Source organism: Branchiostoma belcheri, unplaced genomic scaffold (assembly GCF_001625305.1).
Source record: "Branchiostoma belcheri isolate BF01 breed outbred unplaced genomic scaffold, Haploidv18h27 scaffold3, whole genome shotgun sequence".
Classification (NCBI taxonomy): Eukaryota; Metazoa; Chordata; class Leptocardii; order Amphioxiformes; family Branchiostomatidae; genus Branchiostoma; species Branchiostoma belcheri.
In genome coordinates, this window is record NW_017803909.1 from 5,472,237 (window position 1) to 5,491,804 (window position 19,568).

At 40.5% G+C, this 19,568-nt stretch overlaps 4 protein-coding genes across 5 annotated transcripts; all 4 read left to right on the top strand.

Moving 5' to 3' along the window:
- Positions 1-1,484: 1,484 nt before the first annotated feature.
- LOC109473387 lies at positions 1,485-6,112 on the top strand. Its single transcript, XM_019773247.1, has 11 exons — positions 1,485-1,607; positions 1,730-2,526; positions 2,709-2,808; positions 2,970-3,053; positions 3,203-3,267; positions 3,554-3,638; positions 3,812-3,906; positions 4,393-4,549; positions 4,719-4,809; positions 5,041-5,619; positions 6,099-6,112. The coding sequence occupies exons 1-11, from the start codon at positions 1,485-1,487 to the stop codon at positions 6,110-6,112; spliced, it is 2,190 nt and encodes a 729-aa protein (XP_019628806.1).
- A 367-nt stretch (positions 6,113-6,479) lies between these two features.
- On the top strand, positions 6,480-12,263 carry LOC109474005 (sterile alpha motif domain-containing protein 9-like). Its single transcript, XM_019774201.1, has one exon. The coding sequence runs from the start codon at positions 6,594-6,596 to the stop codon at positions 11,415-11,417; it is 4,824 nt and encodes a 1,607-aa protein (XP_019629760.1). The 5' UTR covers positions 6,480-6,593; the 3' UTR covers positions 11,418-12,263.
- Positions 12,264-12,660: 397 nt separating this feature from the next.
- Positions 12,661-15,524, top strand: LOC109474022 (peptidyl-prolyl cis-trans isomerase A2-like). Its single transcript, XM_019774228.1, has 4 exons — positions 12,661-12,798; positions 13,308-13,515; positions 14,216-14,335; positions 14,897-15,524. Exons 1-4 carry the CDS (start codon positions 12,712-12,714, stop codon positions 15,106-15,108), a joined length of 627 nt encoding a protein of 208 aa, XP_019629787.1. The 5' UTR covers positions 12,661-12,711; the 3' UTR covers positions 15,109-15,524.
- Positions 15,525-15,891: 367 nt separating this feature from the next.
- LOC109474056 (streptavidin-V2-like) lies at positions 15,892-19,420 on the top strand. 2 transcript variants are annotated; one of them, XM_019774273.1, is made up of 6 exons: positions 15,892-16,100; positions 17,273-17,490; positions 17,659-17,722; positions 18,106-18,242; positions 18,630-18,844; positions 19,238-19,420. In XM_019774273.1, exons 1-6 carry the CDS (start codon positions 15,929-15,931, stop codon positions 19,317-19,319), a joined length of 888 nt encoding a protein of 295 aa, XP_019629832.1. In that variant the 5' UTR covers positions 15,892-15,928; the 3' UTR covers positions 19,320-19,420. The 2 variants fall into 2 exon arrangements, with proteins under 2 accessions (XP_019629832.1, XP_019629831.1); XM_019774272.1 differs by lacking the exon at positions 15,892-16,100 and adding an exon at positions 16,856-16,921.
- The last annotated feature ends 148 nt before the right edge of the window (positions 19,421-19,568 follow it).

The following is a 19,568-nucleotide window of genomic DNA, read 5'->3' on the forward strand; positions in this document are numbered from 1 at the left end:
CCGTAGTTTTTCACACCTTTTCTTCACATTTTGGCAACGACCATACAGCTGAAGCTTCCCTTTGCCCAATGAGGTACACCGCAGCCATGCCAAGTGATCGGTAAGTACACTAAAAAAACTGTTTTAGCCGCGAAAGCTTGAGCTAGAAACGTCGGGATTTTTTTGCAGCTCTGTATGATGCGCAACCTCACCGTTATTTTAGGCTCACCAATTTGCATGTATGTCCAGAGTAGTAGTCGATCTTTGTTTCTTCATGGAGGTAGAAGAGAGACTACCTCCATGGTTTCTTCTACAACGTTTAAGAACTATATATGTTCCAGGCACACCTGAGATGGGCTAGAAATATTGCTGAAGTGGGAGTACACAAACTATTCAAATTTTGGCTGCTAGTTTGATCAGCGTCACTCCTACCTCCCCCCCCCCGTATCAAATTTTATGAAAATAATTTGGGTCGATTTGTTGCATGATTGGGTGGCACTTTGGGGCCGAGACTGTGCTACTGGAACGATGCTATCCGTAACACAAAAGCAAGGCGGGGGCATGTGACGCCAAGGAGGTGCAGATACAGAGACGTAGACTTACCTTTGCAACGTTTAGTTACCATCAACTTGCAACACTTTATCTGGGCACCCATTAGCCGTGGCGACTCTTGATTCGGGCTTACATTGCATTACCCTCAGACAAGAGTCGTGGAAAGATCCATTGGCAGAACTGCACATTTCCCGTTGGCTGCACGATGCTCCGTTTTTGACCCGGTTTTTTGCTGTCCCGAGCTTCCCTACAATATAACTCCACAATTGGCCGGGTTGCCGATGTTTAGATCAGCCTAAATATTCCACAGCGCGACAGAAAAGTAGTAAAATAGCTGGTCGGCACAAGTTGGCCGCCATCTTGGATATAGTCGGGAATGTCCGCTACCGCCGTCGGGAACGCTCGGTAGCCTTTCCGGTTATAATCGGAGAGCTTTCGGTCGCACTTCGGTAATCGTGACGCTACCGAGCGTTCCCGACGGCGGTAGCGGACATTCCCGACTATATCCAAGATGGCGGCCAACTTGTGCCGACTAGCTATTTTACTACTTTTCTGTCGCGCTGTGGAATATTTAGGCTGATCTAAACATCGGCAACCCGGCCAATTGTGGAGTTATATTGTAGGGAAGCTCGGGACAGCAAAAAACCGGGTCAAAAACGGAGCATCGTGCAGCCAACGGGAAATGTGCAGTTCTGCCAATGGATCTTTCCACGACTCTTGTCTGAGGGTAATGCAAATTATGTAAGCCCGAATCAAGAGTCGCCACGGCTAGGCACCCATGCATGCAGTGGTATGTGATTAATGAAAGCAATTTGATTGAGAATTTGAATTTTTGGACTTATGCTATTAAACTGTCCAGTTTGACGGGTCCCGCCCCAATATTACACTGCTTTAGCCAGGTGAATCATTTTAGTACTAGCTGTATTTCTCCCAATTTTATTGCTTTTAGAGACATGGACATGTCAGAATCAGTGGAGGAGGAATCTACTGCTCCCAAGGCTGCCGTTATGAAGGAGAGGGCAGAAGAGAAACAGGAAGAGGAATGGTCAATCGATGATCAACATGAAGGGACTGTGGTAAGTTTGAGCAGTTCAAATTTTTTATTCAAGATTTATTATATCAAAATATACATACATGTGTATTTTGATAGCTGGCATCAACATATAGATGTGAAAAAGCTCCTTGTTTCTTTCAACAGAGAATCAAGAAGGTCGTCATCTTCAGTGATTCCTTGGCAAAGTACACCCAACAGTACCTATCAAGCCACGAGTTCAGCTACCGTGTAGTTGCTCAGCGTGGCGCCCAAATCCATGATGTCACCCACAACGTAAAGGAGTTCTCTGCATCTGACTTAGACAATCCCACCAATGATGTTGTTGTGCTCCATGTGGGCACAAACAACCTTTGCAACAATCAGACTTTGGACCAGAATATACAAGATTATGAGGAGTTACTGCAATCAGCTGTTAACAGGTTTCCCAATGCTGGAATCCTTGTATCTGGGATTCTCCCCAGGTTTGACTCCAAGGTCTTGAATGATGCAGCAAAGATGTACAACATCCTCCTTGCACAACTGTCACACACGTTTGCAGACAAGGTTAAGTTTGTAGATCTGGGAAGTCACTTCAGGTCTGACCGCTTCTTTGCCATCGATGGTTTACACCTCAGCTACCAGGGGAACCCCAGATTTGCAGCCAAACTGCAAGAGGCAGTAGAGTACCACTTCTCCACTGATCCAGAACACGTCAGGTGGAAGGAAGCCTTCTCAGCTGCCGTGCAAAAAGTGCCTTTCCCTAAACCATCCCTCCTCGGGCCAGTGTCTTCAGGAAATGTAGAGAAAGCGTCCCAAAGAGAAGTCAAGCCAAGGGTACCAGTGACTAGAAAAGGGTTCAAGTCTCTGAGGCAAAAAGTAAAAGAGTCGACCAGATCTAGAAGAAAGTTTGGGACCCCGAAGCAAGAGAAGAAGTGCAGTGATGTGTCCTATTGGACTGGCTGGTAGGTTAACTGAATATACACAATACCCTCAAATTAACTTGATCTGTGTGTGACTGAAATGTTCTGACATGACTGGTGTTGCACAATTTGCAGTGCATGTGCAGTATAATTCTGTCACTGGTCTGAAAACTGTTGCATTAGTTTTAATGTTTACATTTTCCTTTGTCATAATGGTATTTTAGGACCAGGTGCCAAGGCCCCACTGCAGCTTGCTCACCCAGCGGGAACGGTCCAAAGTGGAAGACTGAGTACTTAATCAGAACAAACTGCTGTTTGTACAAGGTATGTTACTTAACCATACATGTGCACTGACCATAGACAAATCTAACTGCAAAATAAAACTGCATTTGGATTGGATAGCAATTAAAGTTTATGATGTACAGAGATAACAGAAATTGTACAATGCAGTTTCTTCAATATTTCTTATTCTATGTAACTTTCAGAGGCTTCAAAAAGCTCCACATTCTCACCAGCCTAAATGCAACACCAAGAGGGGAAAGAAAAGGAAAATGCCTGGACCTGCGAAGGTGAACAAAGCTTCAAGTGTGGAGAAAATAACTTTTTATTGCAGTACAAAATTAACTGGTGCAACATTTTGGGAAAAGGGGAGTAAAATCTTGTCTTTTCCTTGTTTCATGCAATCAAGTACGAAAAAAAAATTTTTTTTTCATTTCAGGTTGACCCAAACCCAAAAGACTTGGACAAGCTGGAGGAGCTCCTAGAAGAGTGTGCAGGCCAAAGGTCTGTTGGTCCAAGAATATATAGAATATATATTATAGAATATAATATTATATATCCTTGATTGGTCAGAGTGCCTTCTTCACTACTTGATTTGTGGAACTTTTTTTTTGTATTGTATAAAAAGTCTTGAAATTTCAGGTGACCTTTTGGGTATGACCTGTGAAACTTTTACAATGAAATAAACGACATGAAATTAAAAGTATGACATAATAAGCATTTAGAAGTCCACATTTTCTTCTGTTGTTAGTTCTACATGTTAATTATAGTTTGTTTAATTACTTTTTAGTGCTCTGTGGCGAAACCCGGGTCCAATTCCAAGGAAACGCAAGAGGCAATGTTCAGGCAAAGGGGAGCTTTTGCAGGATAGAAAGGTATAATGTACAATATTTGTATTTAAACTGCTATAGTATGTGTGTGTGTTTGTGTGTGCGTAGTGTGATTCTTGTTCAACGTGCATGTGCATATTTTGAGACATTTGCTTTATTAAGACATTTGCTTTCTATTAACATTCTGAAATACCTGTTAAACTGCCCTTCATTTTTAGAACAAAGACCATAGGGTACAACAGAAAGACATCAACCCACAACCCACATGTACTAATGATGGACATAACACAGCAGACCTTCATGATGACAGATGGTACAATTTATTACCAAAACTAGTAGATTACCTTAGATTTTGTGCATTGATTAGTGTGTACTAATTGTAGATTACATACTAGTATGGCTCACTCAATGCATAAAAAGGAACCACGTTTAATTTATTCATTTTCTTAGCAACTGGTGACTGAGCAGTCTAAGGTACAACTATTGAAGCCTGACAGTTTTGGGTATTGAATATTTGGACGTTAACTTGGTTACTTTCCTTTTTATTAGTTAAGATTTAAGTAACAAATTTAATTCCCAGCTACATAGATGTCATCAGATTTGTTGTTGTTAAACATTTTTCTTGTACAAAGGCTGTTGCAGAGTAATTCATGTCATGCTAATTATAAGAGGGGCGATATGTACATTTTCATTGTGATTAACAAAATGAATGCTCATCTAACTTGATACAATATTACTATGAGGTGTCAGTGGCTTGGGAAAATTTTTAGTACTAACCTCCAATTTTCTTTACTCCTAGTCCATCATATCCAGTATACATCCAGATGTGGGATGGTCAGCTACTTACTGGAGACATAGCAGATGACAGCACAGTTAAAGAGCTTCATGAAACAGTGGCAAAGTTCTACCAGAATGGCCTTCCAAAAGAGGCATCTTTCTACAGAGGGGGTCTGAAGGTTTGTGACCTGAAAATGTATAAACTATAAATGGAATACTGTGTAATGATTGTTAGTGTCTTTATAACAAGGCTTGGTATACATTGTATTTAAAAGATGACAACAGTCAGTTCAACTTGCTGTAAAGGACAGGCTTTCAAATGATAGTTGAATCTTTGCTGTTTTCTAGGTGACAGAAGAAGTGTCCTTAAAGCATCAAGGCATTGTTGCAGAGTCTACAGTGCAAGTTCTCCTGAAACTAAAGGGGGGAGGTGACAAAGGTAATATCAACCAAGTTGTTATCCACTGTTCTTGAAATATCTGGATTTATGGAAGTGTTGTATATAGTCAAGCTGTATGTATATTCTCAAACATTAAGTATTCTTAGTTGAGAATTTTGATCTCACATTCAGGATGAAAACATGTTATTGTTAGTAATTATACATGTAATAAGTCAGGAACAGTAGTTGGAAGTGGTGGATTTGACTTTGACAGACAAAACTTTTTTGCAGGTGATGCTGAGGCTAAAGCTGTGAGACACATGACAGAGTGGACAGAAGAAGAAGCTGTACAGTGGATGCAAACAGAGGCAAAGATGAGACCAGATGAAGTAAAACCATTGGTTGAAGAGCAGGTAGATGGGTTAGCTTTATGGGAGATGACTGTCGATTCTCTAAAGAAACATTTCAGTTGTCTGTCTGGTGGTGCTAAAATCAAGCTGCTAAAAGCTCTAAAGAGCTACAGAAAAATGTCTCCAGATTTTGAGCAAATTATTCTTCCTGAATCAGTTGAACTGCCTTCTAATGTGACATCTTGGAGGGAAAAAGAGATAAGGTTATGGTTGTCTTGTGTGGTGAAGTTTACACAGAATGATATTGATTCAGTCTGTGCATTGGGTCTGGATGGTGATAGCCTGTTGAAGTTGGATGAAGAAACTGTCAGAGAGTTAGAGTTTCTTCCTGAAATGAAGCAAGGGCCCTTGGTAAAATTATTATCCTGTGTCAAGAAGTTAAATCATCTACTGAGCGAAAGAAATCTTGCGGTTGAAGATGTGAAGGGTGGGAAAGAAGTAGCAGAAATCCCTTTGATCAGTGTGGAAACTATCTTGAACAAAGCTGCATCAAACATATCTGAAGGCATGGCTGAAAGCATTGCAAGCGCTGCAGGGGACACAAAGACAGCAAAAGTAACAAAAACCATTGATGTGTGTGACAAAAAACATGAAAGCCAAATTGCACCAGATGAAAGTTTAGTAGTACACAGGGATAAAGGTGCCTCAAAAGAGTTGATTGGTGTGAAAGATGAGAAAGACAAAGGTCTAATTGAAGTTGTCCGAAGAAAAAAATATGTTGATCCAAAAAGGACATCATTGGGCACACCTGGTTCTGATAAAGAACCTGCCTCAGCTCCATCTAATAAGCAGATAGCCCATCAGCAACCAGCAAAAGTCCAACTAACCCAACCTTCTACCAAAAGTGTAAAACTAACGGAAAAACAAACAGCAATGTTGCATTTACTGAAGTTATCAGGCCTTGATCTGTATGATTCCCAATTAACGCAAAATCTCCAGCTCCAGCAGTGTGAGATAAGTATCATATATGCACGACCAAAAACGAAAAATGAACTGGATAAGTTGTTTAATTTTCTGGTAATTAGGAAGGTGTCAGGCAGTAATCCTCCCACTCAGTCCCAGGTATCAGAGTTTACCAAACATTTATGGGGTAAAATTAGGAAAGAGCTGTGCCATTGGGTGGCCTTTCTGCCCAAGGAGTGCAGAAAGGATTATCATGTGGACAAAACCGTAACTTCATCGGAAAATGTTTTTCGAAGTAAAGACATGACAATTATCAGTTTATCAAAGAAAGATCCCACTTATGTCCCCCTAGGCCAAGTTGATTCTCAATTATTGAAGTCAATTAAAACAACTATATTCATTGTTGAGGAATCCCTCACTATAGAGGAACCCCAAGAATACATCACCACTTGCGGTACAAAAGATAGGAAGTATTACTTCCAGTTTTGCAAGAATGACAACTGGCATGCCACGTTTGATGAAAGAAACCTAATGAAAGCGTTTGTTTTGAAGACAAATGTAATGACTGCAGAGGCAGAGAGTAATTTAGTGCTTCCAGAGAAAGGGGAATTAAGTGACAAGGAAAGTCTTTCAGTTCCACCCCAGTCTCCAATAGAGACAGTAACTACTGAAAAAGCTCCAACAAAGTCAAAAGTGGCAGTGGAAGATCCATGTAGTACTAATTCTAAATTACTTGGGCCAGGTAAAACTGCTCAGCAAGATTCAGTCACCAGCATCAGTACAAATGCTCCTGTTGATGAAGATGGTAAAGATGTTGGTGCTAACAAATTGTCCCTTAAGGATCAAGAACAAGCATCTCCTATAAATGACATTGGAAGATCTGATTTGGGCACCTTGCAGAAATCACACCCTTCTGCCCAGCCACAGTTGCCTGCCCCTTCGAAAATACCGTCAGGTCATTCCTCAGCAATGCCAAGCACTTCCAGTACCTACGAATCGCAAAGGCCTTTCCCTTTTGGGAAGAATGACATAGGAAAGTTTTCTTACAAAAGCGGTTATGTTCTTACTGTAATGGAGTCAGGTGCAGGGAGCCTTCTGTCTCCTTGTCATGAATTTAAAGTTTATCAGTGGGTCGAGTCAACTGACCAGAAGCTCTCTTCTGAAGCTAAAGAATACTTTATATTTGAAACCCTACGATTTGTGACAGGTTGTATTAATGCACGTCGTAATGGAACAATACATTTTGGCATCGGTGATGATGATGATGGCAAATACCAGCATGGGGAAATTGTGGGCACTTGGCTACAAGAACATCTTAAAACAGAGTTTGATGATATGATAAAGAAGTCTATTGACATTTATTTTAATCACGACTGGGCCAAATCTGCTGTCAATCAGTGCATATATCCTGTTAGGTTCATTCCTGTTGATCTAGAAGAATCTGAACCAAGTGTAAGAAAATATGTTATTGAAGTGGATGTTGCACCAACATTTTCTCTAACAGAAAATAGAGCATTTTTCATTGAATTTCGGAAAATGAAAATGAAAACGCACAAAATGCGACAAGAAGAACGCTTATACTTTCGAGAGAGGGCATCAACAGTTCACTATACAGGATCAAAGTTAGATGACTTTCAACATAATCTATTACGGAAACTTGTGCAAGAAAGAAAAGAATTAGACCAGAAAAATAACTCAACCATAGAAAGGCCATCTTACAACAATGAGGATAATGCTAAAAAGCTAAAGAGCTGCCTTCTGGGTGGTGAAACAGACTTAAAAGCAAAATATCCAATACTGTTTGTAAGCAAAACAGATTCCCAAACCCGAGGCATTGAAAGTGAACTCGGCTTCATAGCAGAAATTCCTTGGATAGCAATATTTGACCTTGATCCAAGTTCAGATCACAGTGGAATTTGCAACTTGTTTAGATCACAGATGAAACGTGAATGTTTGTTATATAGGCCAGAGGAAAAGTTTTTGCACTTTTCTGATCATGAAGAGCTGGCAGAAGCAATTTTATTTCCTGAAAAGACATGTTGGATTTTTGCAAATGGCAGACATGCCCTTGGAGTTGACCCTTGCGACGACAAAAAATGGACCGGTACTGAACGTTGCAAAGCTGTAAAGAACGCAATATCTTTCTTTTCAAGTCCTGATAAAATCCCCCCAGGGAAGGCAGTTGTTGTTTTCCTTATCCTATCAGAGGATATTGATATTATGGTTAGTTGCTTCCGTAACTGTTTTGTAGACTTCTGTGGGGTTGATAATTTTTATTATAACTTTCTCTGTTTGTTTGAAAATAAAAATGCTTATGAATCATGGGAGAATCAGGTAGGAAGTGTTTGTGGCCCTGGAGAGCTGCAGAGAAAGAGCATTGTGGGCATGCCATGGGCACATATCAACCAAACTGTCCAGTCCATAAATGGCCATACAGTACAAACAGAACCTCACATTCCAACATCCAGTGGCTCTTATGTGTCACTGACTAATCAACAACGTAACAAATTGGATGATCTGGAGGTTCTCAGTAAAAATCAGTGTGAGGACCAAGGTTTGGATCCAGAATCTGAGGGCTTTGAAGAGTTCTGTCAGGAGAAAGAGATGTTGTTCTACAAAGGTAATGAAGTTGACTGGCTAAACTTCTTCTTAACTGATGTTTACTCCAAAAATCATGTGATGAAAAGAGAGAAATTCAGGGAATTGCACAGACTTATCTCAGTATCACTTTTCCAAAGAGACCCACACTTGAAAGGGAAATCAGTTATTATAACACTGTATTACCAAGCTGGAAGTGGGGCCACAACACTTGGCAGGCACATTCTATGGGAATTTAGGGAGAGCAATGTCAGATGCTGTGTGATAAAGAGAATCACTGAGGGCACAGCAAATCAAATACTGACTCTACGAAGATATCTTGAGAAAGATGAAAATGAATGCTTACCAGTATTGGTGCTCATTGACAACAAGAATGAAGAACTTGTTCAAAACTTAATTGCTGGTATTGAGCGCCAAATTAAAGAAAAAGGAGTTGTTACAGAAAAGCCAGTTTGCATTATTTTACAGTGTAAACGTACGCCAGATGCAAAAAAACTTCATGATGATAATCCTTCTAAAAGTGAATACTTAGAACAAAGTGTCAGTGATAACGAAATGATATGGCTAGAAAAGAAGCAAGAGGAGTTGGAAAAGAAGCAAGAAAACTTGTCTAGTGATTATGGATCTGACACTGAATATGCTGAAGATGCAGATGAGCCCATGACACAATCAGAAAACTCTCTTATTAGAACTCCTCTGAACTTGGATAAGAATCCTGACCGCTTCATTAAGTTCATGATTCTTCGCAAAAATTTTGACCCAGAGTTTGTAAGAAATTTTGTTGCTAACTCTTTAACGGAAATTAAAGGCAATGAACAATTACTACTTCGCTATACGGCCTTGCTGAATGTGTTTGTAGAGAAAGAAGATTCCTTTGTTCCATTACATTGTGCTGAAGCCTTGATGGGAATAAATGAGAACAAGTATCGGACCATGGACAATACACTTAGTAGAGCTGTCAAAGTCTTTCTCATTGTAGTAGAAAGATACACATGTGGCATAGTAGAAGGGTACAAAATTGTAGACCCTCTCTTAGCAAGTGAAGTTTTGAAGCACATTGTGGCAGAAAATGAGACATATTCCTCTATTGCATGTGATTTCCTTGAAAGTAGACTATTTTGTAACACTTATACTACAAAGGAGCTAATATTCTTTACTAAGGAAATGTTGAAGCGTCGTAAGAAGTTTGCATATGGGGATGAAACAGAAACGCATTTTTCGTTGCTTGTTGAACGTATCTGCTATGAAGAGGGTCATGAGAATGCAGCAGCTGTTCTTCAAAAGGGCTTAAAGTTGGATAAGTTTGTGGATGCCATAATTGCGCAAACCTTGGCACGATTGTTCTTAAGGCATGATGATTTTGCTCAAGCTCATGAATATGCTGGCATTGCTGTTGACCAGGATTCTAACAACTCCTACCTTTTAGTAACTGCAGGAAAGGTGTACCATGAAGAAATGATTCAAAAGTTTGATATGGCTGACAGTGGATTGACACTGTCCATGCTCCAGGATGCTTTATCTCTGGCAATGTCTGCTGTAGAACAGTACCATAAGTCTAAAGAGGCAAATAGAACAGGAAGATATCCGCCAAATATGCATTGTTATCTTGAAGAAATCAAGATCTGTTTTAAACTGCTGTTTAACATTAGGAGAGTGGATCCATTCAAGGGTAGAGATGGACAAGCTAATTTGCAGAGGTATCTGACTGACCCCAAGTTTGTCCCAGATGAAGTACAGGGTGTATGGAAAGAGTATCATGAATGGATTAAGTCATTAAAAGGTAGGATAGATGCCTCCATTGAGCGCTTGGACAAGGATTTCAGATACAACAAGCCTAAGTCGAGGGATAAGGAGCATGACCGGTTTAAAAAGAAATTTTATGAGATGGTTCGAAACTATAATCAATTCTTTGGTATGTTGGAAAATTCTGTAATTGGTAGTGATGAAGAAAGAAAAAGGCTACAGGCCTGTACTGTACTTGAGGGCTACAAGGTCAACTTCAGTGTTGCCTTTGAGTACATAAAAGGTAAGGGTAGAAATGCTGTTCCAAATTTGACAAGGGCCCTGGATCAATTAATTAGAATCCCAGAAAGAGAGGCATTTGACCTAGAAGGTCTTATCTCAGTATCACTTGCTCTATCGACAGCTGATCCACATTCTAAGAAAATACCATCATTTAAGCAAGTGTATGAGTGGTGTGTTGAGCTATGTACCTTAGCACCAACCACACTTGAGCCACACCTGTTTAGGACTATGTTTCTTTGGCCTAGAGAAGATATGGATATTGATTTTGATGCAGGATCATTCAAAAATTCAAAGGATAGGTTGTCAAATCTCCACAAAGAGCAATGCCCAAGCCATGTTCTCAGACATTTTCAAGCTCACAAAAGGATGACCATAACTGGCTACTCGCGAGCAATGCCTGCAACAAACTTTTTCCTGTCCACTGGAAAGGGCCTTCAGTCTTTTGTACACATTTCCAGCTTGCTAACTGTGAACACTGAGTCTCAAAGAAATTTTGACAGAGACCAGTTTTGGGAAAGGACAGAAGTGCAAGAAAAACTACGAAGACTTGAAGGGATTTGCCTTAACCATAACACAATCAGCTATCAGGTAAAGGATTTTCCTAGGATTGAGATTCACTCATCCCGTCCCATTGCGATTAAAGGGGCCAGTCAGGACAGGGTCAGTTTTTTCCTGGGTTTCAGCTGGGAAGGTCCCATTGCCTACAATGTCAAAGTTCAAGAGGATTGGTAACATGACAAAGCTCCAAGCTTGTGCTGGTACCATTCTAAACAACAGGTTTTGCCAATTTCTTTGCAGCTTCTATAGTACATGTATTCATATTATTAACTTTCAAAGTGTTACACACAATGCTTTCAGCCCAAGGCCTGTTATTCAAATAGTTTTGCCTATTACATAAGACCTGACAATATATGCAAACTTAGGTCACACGAATCAATTTCCATGTTCTCTGACATTTTAAGTAGAAATTTAGCATTTTACATATTTATATAACAATCAAGCATTTTGCTACAAAGAAATTAACATCTCCAAAGATGTGTGACATGTTTAACAAAATTCAAGGTTTCTGTTCTGTTTTATGGCAGGTTCTTCTTATTCTCCTTGATTATGTAGTCAACAGTTTACTTTTGTGTTATTTTGCCTAGACGACAACATTCCCATGTATTTTAGTGCACATGTACCCATGTATCAGGCTTGGATTAATGAGTTATAAGAGGAAGCTACAAATAACTATACTTTAAATAGTCACTGTGAAACAGTGTGCTCTCTGTTAAAGGTATTTGAAATACCATGATGCTTGATTTCTTTTGATGAATCATAAGTTCCCTTTAATTAAATGCATATATCTACTTTGTATTCTTTGAACTAAACAGTGTGCTACAAGCAAGTATGTTAAAACATTAAAGGCCTCAAGCCAACCCTCCTGTGGCTTTACTCCTCTTTGCAAAAATGCAGTTTACAAATATGATTTGTATTATTAAAAGTACAAATTAGTGTTACTTTCCATCACATAGTAAGTGGAAGACCCATTGCATTATCATATTTACTATACATGTAGTTATGCAATAAAATATTGCTGACATATGATGTTTGTTTGTTATCTTGTTTGGGTCACTGTTCTGTTTCAAATTTCACAATCATAGGGGAACAGAGTAGATTCATCAAATATCATTTGACCAAAATTATTTATTTTGAATTATATATATATAACATGTATGTTTCTGTTATAGTGTAACGTTACTAGTAGATGCATAGTGATACATTATAAGACAGATGTCTGTAGGGTTCTTTATTTGCACTCAAGAGTAAAAACAGAAATCATCTTTCCTTCCCAAGAATTCCCTTGAGCCTAGACACAGGCAAAGACTGCTGTCTCTGCTCGTTTCTCTTCAGTTGATAGTTGATGGTGAAGATGTCAGAGATCCATTAGACCTGTACTTTGCGACATCTGGCGATATGCAGTGGAACTGCAGCCTTCCCCAAGGCTGTTGACACCCTCAGAGGTCATCACACAACACGTGAAAGCATGGCTGCGGTGCTGCGTCAGTTTTCCACCGTCTTCTCCCCTACGAGACTGGCCTGTCAGACCGGCGTGGCCTTCTTTACACTTCAGGTAGAAACACGAACTGTTGCAGCGTTAGAAAGCGGTTGTTCACGTACATTTGTGAACAAGAAAGCATGCAACTTAGTTTTGGTGCAAGGGGGAGGGGGGCATAGCGTTACCACTATGAAGCTTTCATAATTTTTAAAACGGAAAACCAAACATGCATGGCAGTACGCTTTGATAGAGAGTTTTATGTAAAGAAACCGTCTAAGAAAGAGTAAAAATAACTTTATAAGGATAGAAATAATCATTATACGTGTAGTCTAAAAATTGGCCCAAATGCTATATTGCCATGTTACTTCAATTTCTTGGTTCACAGTTTTTTGCAAGAAAAAGGTGAAACAAAGGTACTAATTAAAAACAGGTATTCAGTGATACTGCTCATACCGACCCCCCCCCCACCCCACACACACACCTTTCACATAAGCCTTAGAACATTTTAATAAACACTGAAAGTAATAGCAAAAAGGTCTATTCTTTTGAACCTCCTTACTAATTGTTGTTTTTCCAACACATAGGCTGCAGGGACAGAGCGGCTGGTGACCAAGAAAGTCTACTTTGACATAGAGATCGGTGGTCAGAAGGCAGGCAGAGTCGTAATAGGACTGTTCGGCGAAATCACACCAAAGACGGCGGCAAACTTTGAACAGCTGACGACTCATGAGAAGGGTTTTGGGTACAAGGGCAGTGCCTTCCATAGAGTCATCAAAAAGTTCATGATCCAAGGTGAGGATGAGGTATCACACTGAAGTTTGAAGGTCTCTTGTAGCTGTTCTTTCGGACTGGACTATGTTGACTTTGGCACTTGTGCATTTTTTGGGTTTTATTTATAAGGCCATACCAATTTAATTTGTTGTTTCTCAGATTTTTTCAGAAAAATATGAAGCGACAGGGACAAAAAAAAAAACAGACCAAGGCGTGAAGGCCGGAAATGTTACGATATGAACCATGAGGTCAACATACCAAACTGGTTTATAATTAAAACAATAGATTTTGAACTTTTAATGAAATGAACTTGCATTGTTACATTGAAAAACTTTAACAACTAGGAAGAAAAGGACTTTCCTCAACCGTTGGGGCCAAATATGTCTTTCATTCTTTCATTGAGCATTTTGCAGTTGATTCAGAACCTACATGTAAAATCCTTCTTTTTTTTTTTTTTTTTTTGAATCAGAAAAAAATGGACAGGGCAAACCCGAGAAACAGCAAATTAAATTGGTGTGGCCTAAAGAAAACAGATCTAGCATTGTGAGCATCAGAATAAGCTAACTCCTTTTGTTCAGAGAATTGTCAACAAAATAAAGTAAAACCAAGAAGGTTATTTGATTTTGAACCTCCTTGGTAAAACTCAGACCACGAGACCTCATTTATCACAGTCCTTGACCAAATATGGAAATGTGATATTTTTTTTACCCATGATCCCTAGGTGGTGACTTCACCAGGGGTGATGGGACAGGTGGAAAGTCCATATATGGTAACAAGTTCCCAGATGAGAACTTCATGCTGTCCCATACAGAACCTGGCTTACTTAGCATGGCAAATGCAGGTATGTTATAAGATACCTCACTACTATGTTATATGTTGTATATATGCATATTATACATTTAGCCTGTTCTGTGTATATATATATATTAGACTTGCTTTCACGTAATTTGTAGGATAAACTACAAATGAATTTTGAAATCATCTCTGTGTGGTGTAAAATTTGAAAAATTTGTTTTATTGGATAAAGCAATTTTACTCTAAATCAGACTCTACCTCAGCAAATGTAGATATCCGCTACTAGTCTGGGAAATATTGTTTTTAGTCTTTACTGTAGCTTTAACTGAAGCTATGGTAGACCCTTAAAAATCCCCCAAATCTGATCTTGTCTGTATCTGTATTCATATAGCTGGTATAACCACCCTTCAGTGTAACACACCAGCTTCGCAGGCACGTGGCGTGGCGGCAGCTAGCTACATGTATATCACACCGAACGACTTGTTACACTTAATCTTTGCACATTTAATTGCAGGAGTTGTTTAAAACTTTCTAGTTGTCAATATAAAGCATTTTATACTAGTAAATCACCAATATACCGATTGTGGTGTGTGTGACATCCTTACAGGACCCAACACCAATGGTTCACAATTCTTCATCACGACCGTGCCCACGCCGTGGCTGAACGGGCGCCATGTTGTGTTCGGGAAGGTCCTGGAGGGAATGGACGTGGTGAGCCGGGTGGAGAACAGTCCCGTGGACAGGCGCGACCGTCCCAAGCAGCCCTGCGTGATCGCGGACTGCGGAACGTTGGAGCTAGACAAACCATTCGCTGTGTGAACTGTATTTAAGTAGAGGATAGACCAGACATGTTACTGTTCACCTCCTGCAAAAGAATTATTAACCTTTTCCTTGCTGAATTGGGCCTTGGAGCCAAATTGTATTGGTTATAGGGTTAGGCAGCAGGTAGAAGGTTAAAATAGTAGAAATTGACTAGATACATAGGATGGATGATTAGCTGGAGGCCAGCTTGCCAGCCAACTACCTTTGCTGACAAATCTGACATCCTCTTTTGTGGATGTCTGTATTTTTTTCATATCAAGAGTAATCAAGTTTTGACTAGGAGATTATGACAAGAAATTTTTGAAATGCAATATGAATCAGTACATCAGATCTAAAATTCTACATGCTTATGATATTGATGAAGTAATTTGTAATTGGAAGGCAGTTTTGTCAATAAAGATGTCACAGGTGATTCTTCTTCTCCATGCAAGACTATCAATGCTGCACTTATTTTACCATTACTTTGGAGTCTGGACTGAGGAAAACAAAGAGAGTACACCAAGCCGACCTGATTTCTTGACGGTAAGAAGGGGCTGATATGTAAAAAGGAAGATGAAATTTGTTGAAAAAAAAAATAAATGTAGATTATGAAAATGGAGGAATATAAAGAATTGACTAACATTAACACGTACAGCAGTACAGTAATTGTAAAATTGGACATAAATAGCATTACACTTGGTATCAGTTATAAGAAAAGATCTTATTCCACAACTTAAGGTTTAGATCATACTAAAAGTGCACATATATTGTCTTAGACGTATCGTTCCTTAAGAGATGACGCAGTCACAAATTGACTCCAGATGAACTTTGCACCGGCATGTTATCAGTCAACCCGCGGCGCATGCGTTACAGTATCTGGCAAAAGAAAAGTCCACAACAGCCCCAAGAGTCAATAACCTCCCACAGACGGTCTGGCGATATCAACTCAGGGTCTCACCCGTCCGTGCATCAGATCGGACCTTTTCCTCACAGTTTTCATTCAAGTTCAGGTAAGTCCGTTTCTTTACTAAGATCTACCTATTGTAAATGTGATTTAAAGGGTTTTCAATGACTGTGTGTGCAAAACGCATGTTGAGTTTGTAAAGTTAGAAGGCTGGTCGCTAGTGCCACGAAGCACGTCTCATTCTGTGTTATCTCTTGACCTTTGATCACCATTGTTTTGCTGAGTCTGACGGTATACAGTGTGGGGTGATCTCCAAGCAGATATTAGGAGTTGGGATTGCGGCATTCTCTTTAGTAAACGTCCTCTATTACTAGTATCTGACAAACGTACAATTTTGACTTTTTTTCCACCCTCGGAGCTCGAAGAATCGTTCAGTCTCGTGTAGCCATATGAAGCTAAAAACAAGCGAAATGACCGTTTACATGATGGCCTTGATATATAATAAATAAGACTTGAACTGTTCATCAAAGTTTAATACGCTCATACTATACTATGATACTACTAGTCTGGTCTCTAGACGTAAAACAACAACTGGGGGAAGTTATCATCGCAACCAGTTTAGACTCACTGATACCGGTTGTGGTACGAACATGCAAGCTCTCACAGTTTGGATTTTCTCCAATCCTGCGCCCTTGGACAAGTGCCATTGTTTTTCTGCACCACTGTTTTCGCCATCCGATTGCGGGCGGAATTTGTCACAAAAACATATGATGTCACGAGTGAGTCGATACCAGGTCCAGCTTCCTCTGTTATTCTCTGAATCATACGTACCATTGCCGATTACTCGTATCTATTTCAGTGGCATTTGCCAATTCGACAAGGCTGTTTTATCTAGTACTAGTACCTTCCTAACGCATACTATTGAAGGTAAGTTGATCCTTTCCTGGCCATTCCTGTTACCGTTTACGTTATTTCCTCCATCTTTCCAAAAAAACTGACGCCCAATGTTGAGAAACTTGTCAGAGTGTGTCGTTGTCCTGATTTTCTATGCACTATATACGGACAGAAGGTCTGATAAACTGTGAAAGAACTTTAAATATAGCAGATGTACTAGCCTGGTGTCCAGCCTAGTTAGTTAGCTTTGGTTCGCTCCCCAAGATCCGCTACCCAGCCAACGTTGAAGACGCATAATGTTTCCACGATTCAGAACTGATCGTCATGTTTTGTCATAGCATAACCCTCACAACGGTTTGATCTGTGTTTTCGTATTAATTTTAGTGAACATGAAGATCTCCGTCATTTTGGCGGCCGTGGCCTTGGCCACACTGTGCGACGCCAGCAGCTTTCCCCGTGTGTTGAGCAGCCCAAGCTCGCAAGAGGGCGCGTTTGAACAAGGCCCGGAAGACAACATCACCGAACCCGAAGACATTGCTGATTCCGAAGAACGCGCTTTCGTGGAAGAACTCCGGGAGGAATTTGCAGAAATGGAAAGCATGGTAAGAGTGCGTTCTGATTCATATGCAGAATATGAATTTCAGAATATCTATCTTTGTAGTCGTTTTAGCTTCGCGTTTCATCTATTGCATCTGTGTGATAAAGGCAAAGTCGGTCGTTTACTTTTGAATTTATGCTCTTTTTTTAATCAACTTGTTGGTTCATTGCAGGAATCTACGGAGACGGAATTCTCACTCGACACCAGCCAGGATACGAGTGCCCCCAGGTCACCCAGTAAGAATTGCATCCATAATCGTTTCACTTTTAATTCAGCTTGATATTAAAGCTAATCACTAATGACACGTAATTACCTTTGCCAAGAAGGTTATGCTTTCCTAGTTATTACAGCTATTGTGCATTCAAAAGCTAGTGATGCAAGAGATTTAATGTTCAAAGGTACAGCAAATTTAACAGTCACAAGTACACAATGTAGTTGTATCATGGTATCTTGTGTTAAGATGTGATGCTCTACATGTAGCTTCGTCATGATCTAATAAATCAACATTAAAGAACATTTTATGAAATGGTCTGCGCGATTGGCACTAGGACAGCCGAATAGCTATTTTCACACCTTCTTGCCGTGCGTACATAACACTTTTCTTCTTCCTGCTCACTAGTGAAACGCGTGCGGACTCAGAAGACGAAGTGCAGCCTGGAGGGGGCGTGGCGTAACAGCCACGGCTCCGAGATGGTTCTCAACATGACCGAGGAGGGACACGTCACCGGCGAGTACAGGACTGCCGTGGAGAGCAAGGTGGCGTATGGAGCTATCGATCATTTCAGCTTTTTTTGTTCTGTTTTCTTGCGCTAGTAAACATTTTACTTCAGTGAAACCGGACGTATTGTTTTGGGTTTGTTTGTGCGTGCGTTTGCTTGTGTGTCCGCACAGTGGAATGACAGAACGTGGGTGGGGAATTATATAACCACAGTCTCACACAGACTACAAAATGTCAGACACAGGAAGCTAGGCCCCAGCAGCTGGCCGGGAGCCAGCCTGGAGTCTGTCAGTGGCCGGGTGAATGCACAGCTAAGAACTAAGAAACTAAGAAATCCACGATAATTAATAAGCAAGAAATTCACAAATATTTTACGAAGGTATAGTATCTCCAAAGTCTAGATTTTTTCTTCTTCTTGCCTCCAGCTGGGCGCTGCCGGTAACGGTCCCAGTCTGGTCCGCGGGGCAGGCGGCCGGTCCGGGGCCTCCACCTTCGGTTTCTCCGTGGTGTGGAGGGGCGGAGCTTCCACCACCACCTGGGCGGGACAGTGTCTGATCTGTGACGGGCAGGAGATCCTGGAGACCACCTGGCTGCTGGTGGGGGAGGTGGCGGGCTGCGAGGACAGCTGGATGTCCACCAGGTAAGGACGGACAGCATTGTCGGAACCATGGCAAGAATTTGTTCCTTTCACTCTGATTCCAAAGAAGATAACAAGAGAAAGGAAAGGCAGAATGATAGAAGCATAATGAGAGACACACAAACAAACACACACACACACATGCACGGGCGCGCGCGCGCAGAGAGAGAGAAAGAGTGAGAGAGAGAAAGAAGGAGATAGAGATGGAACGAGGAGAGAGAGATTTCGAAAGAGAAATCCCAATTAAAAATTATAGTTATGATAAGTCATTTGATGGTGAAGCCTTACGATAGTCACCGATAGCCATGACCACTTTATTTTGTTTCGCACCTTTACAAGATACAGGTACAATATGTACTTAATATGTACTTAACTGACCTTGCTTGTTGTTTTCAGGGTCGGGAAGGACACGTTCTACCGCATCCCTAAGCACGAGACCCGCAAGTACACTGAGGGCCACCTCGTTCCCAGGGACTAGTGGCCTCGTTCCACAGGTTTAGGCTAGTAGTGTTCTAAACGGCACTCACTAGGCCAAGAATGCAACTGATTCAAGAATCAATAAACATGAAGGAAAATTGAGTTGTTATTTGTTTCCCTTTATTTTCAAAATAAATGTTAAAGTGTCTTCTCTGATACACTTGGTGCTGGTTTGTGCAATCTGTTAATCTTTAATCTTGTTAATCTTTCTTGGTGTTGTAGGCGCCAATGAAACGAACATCAAGTTGAA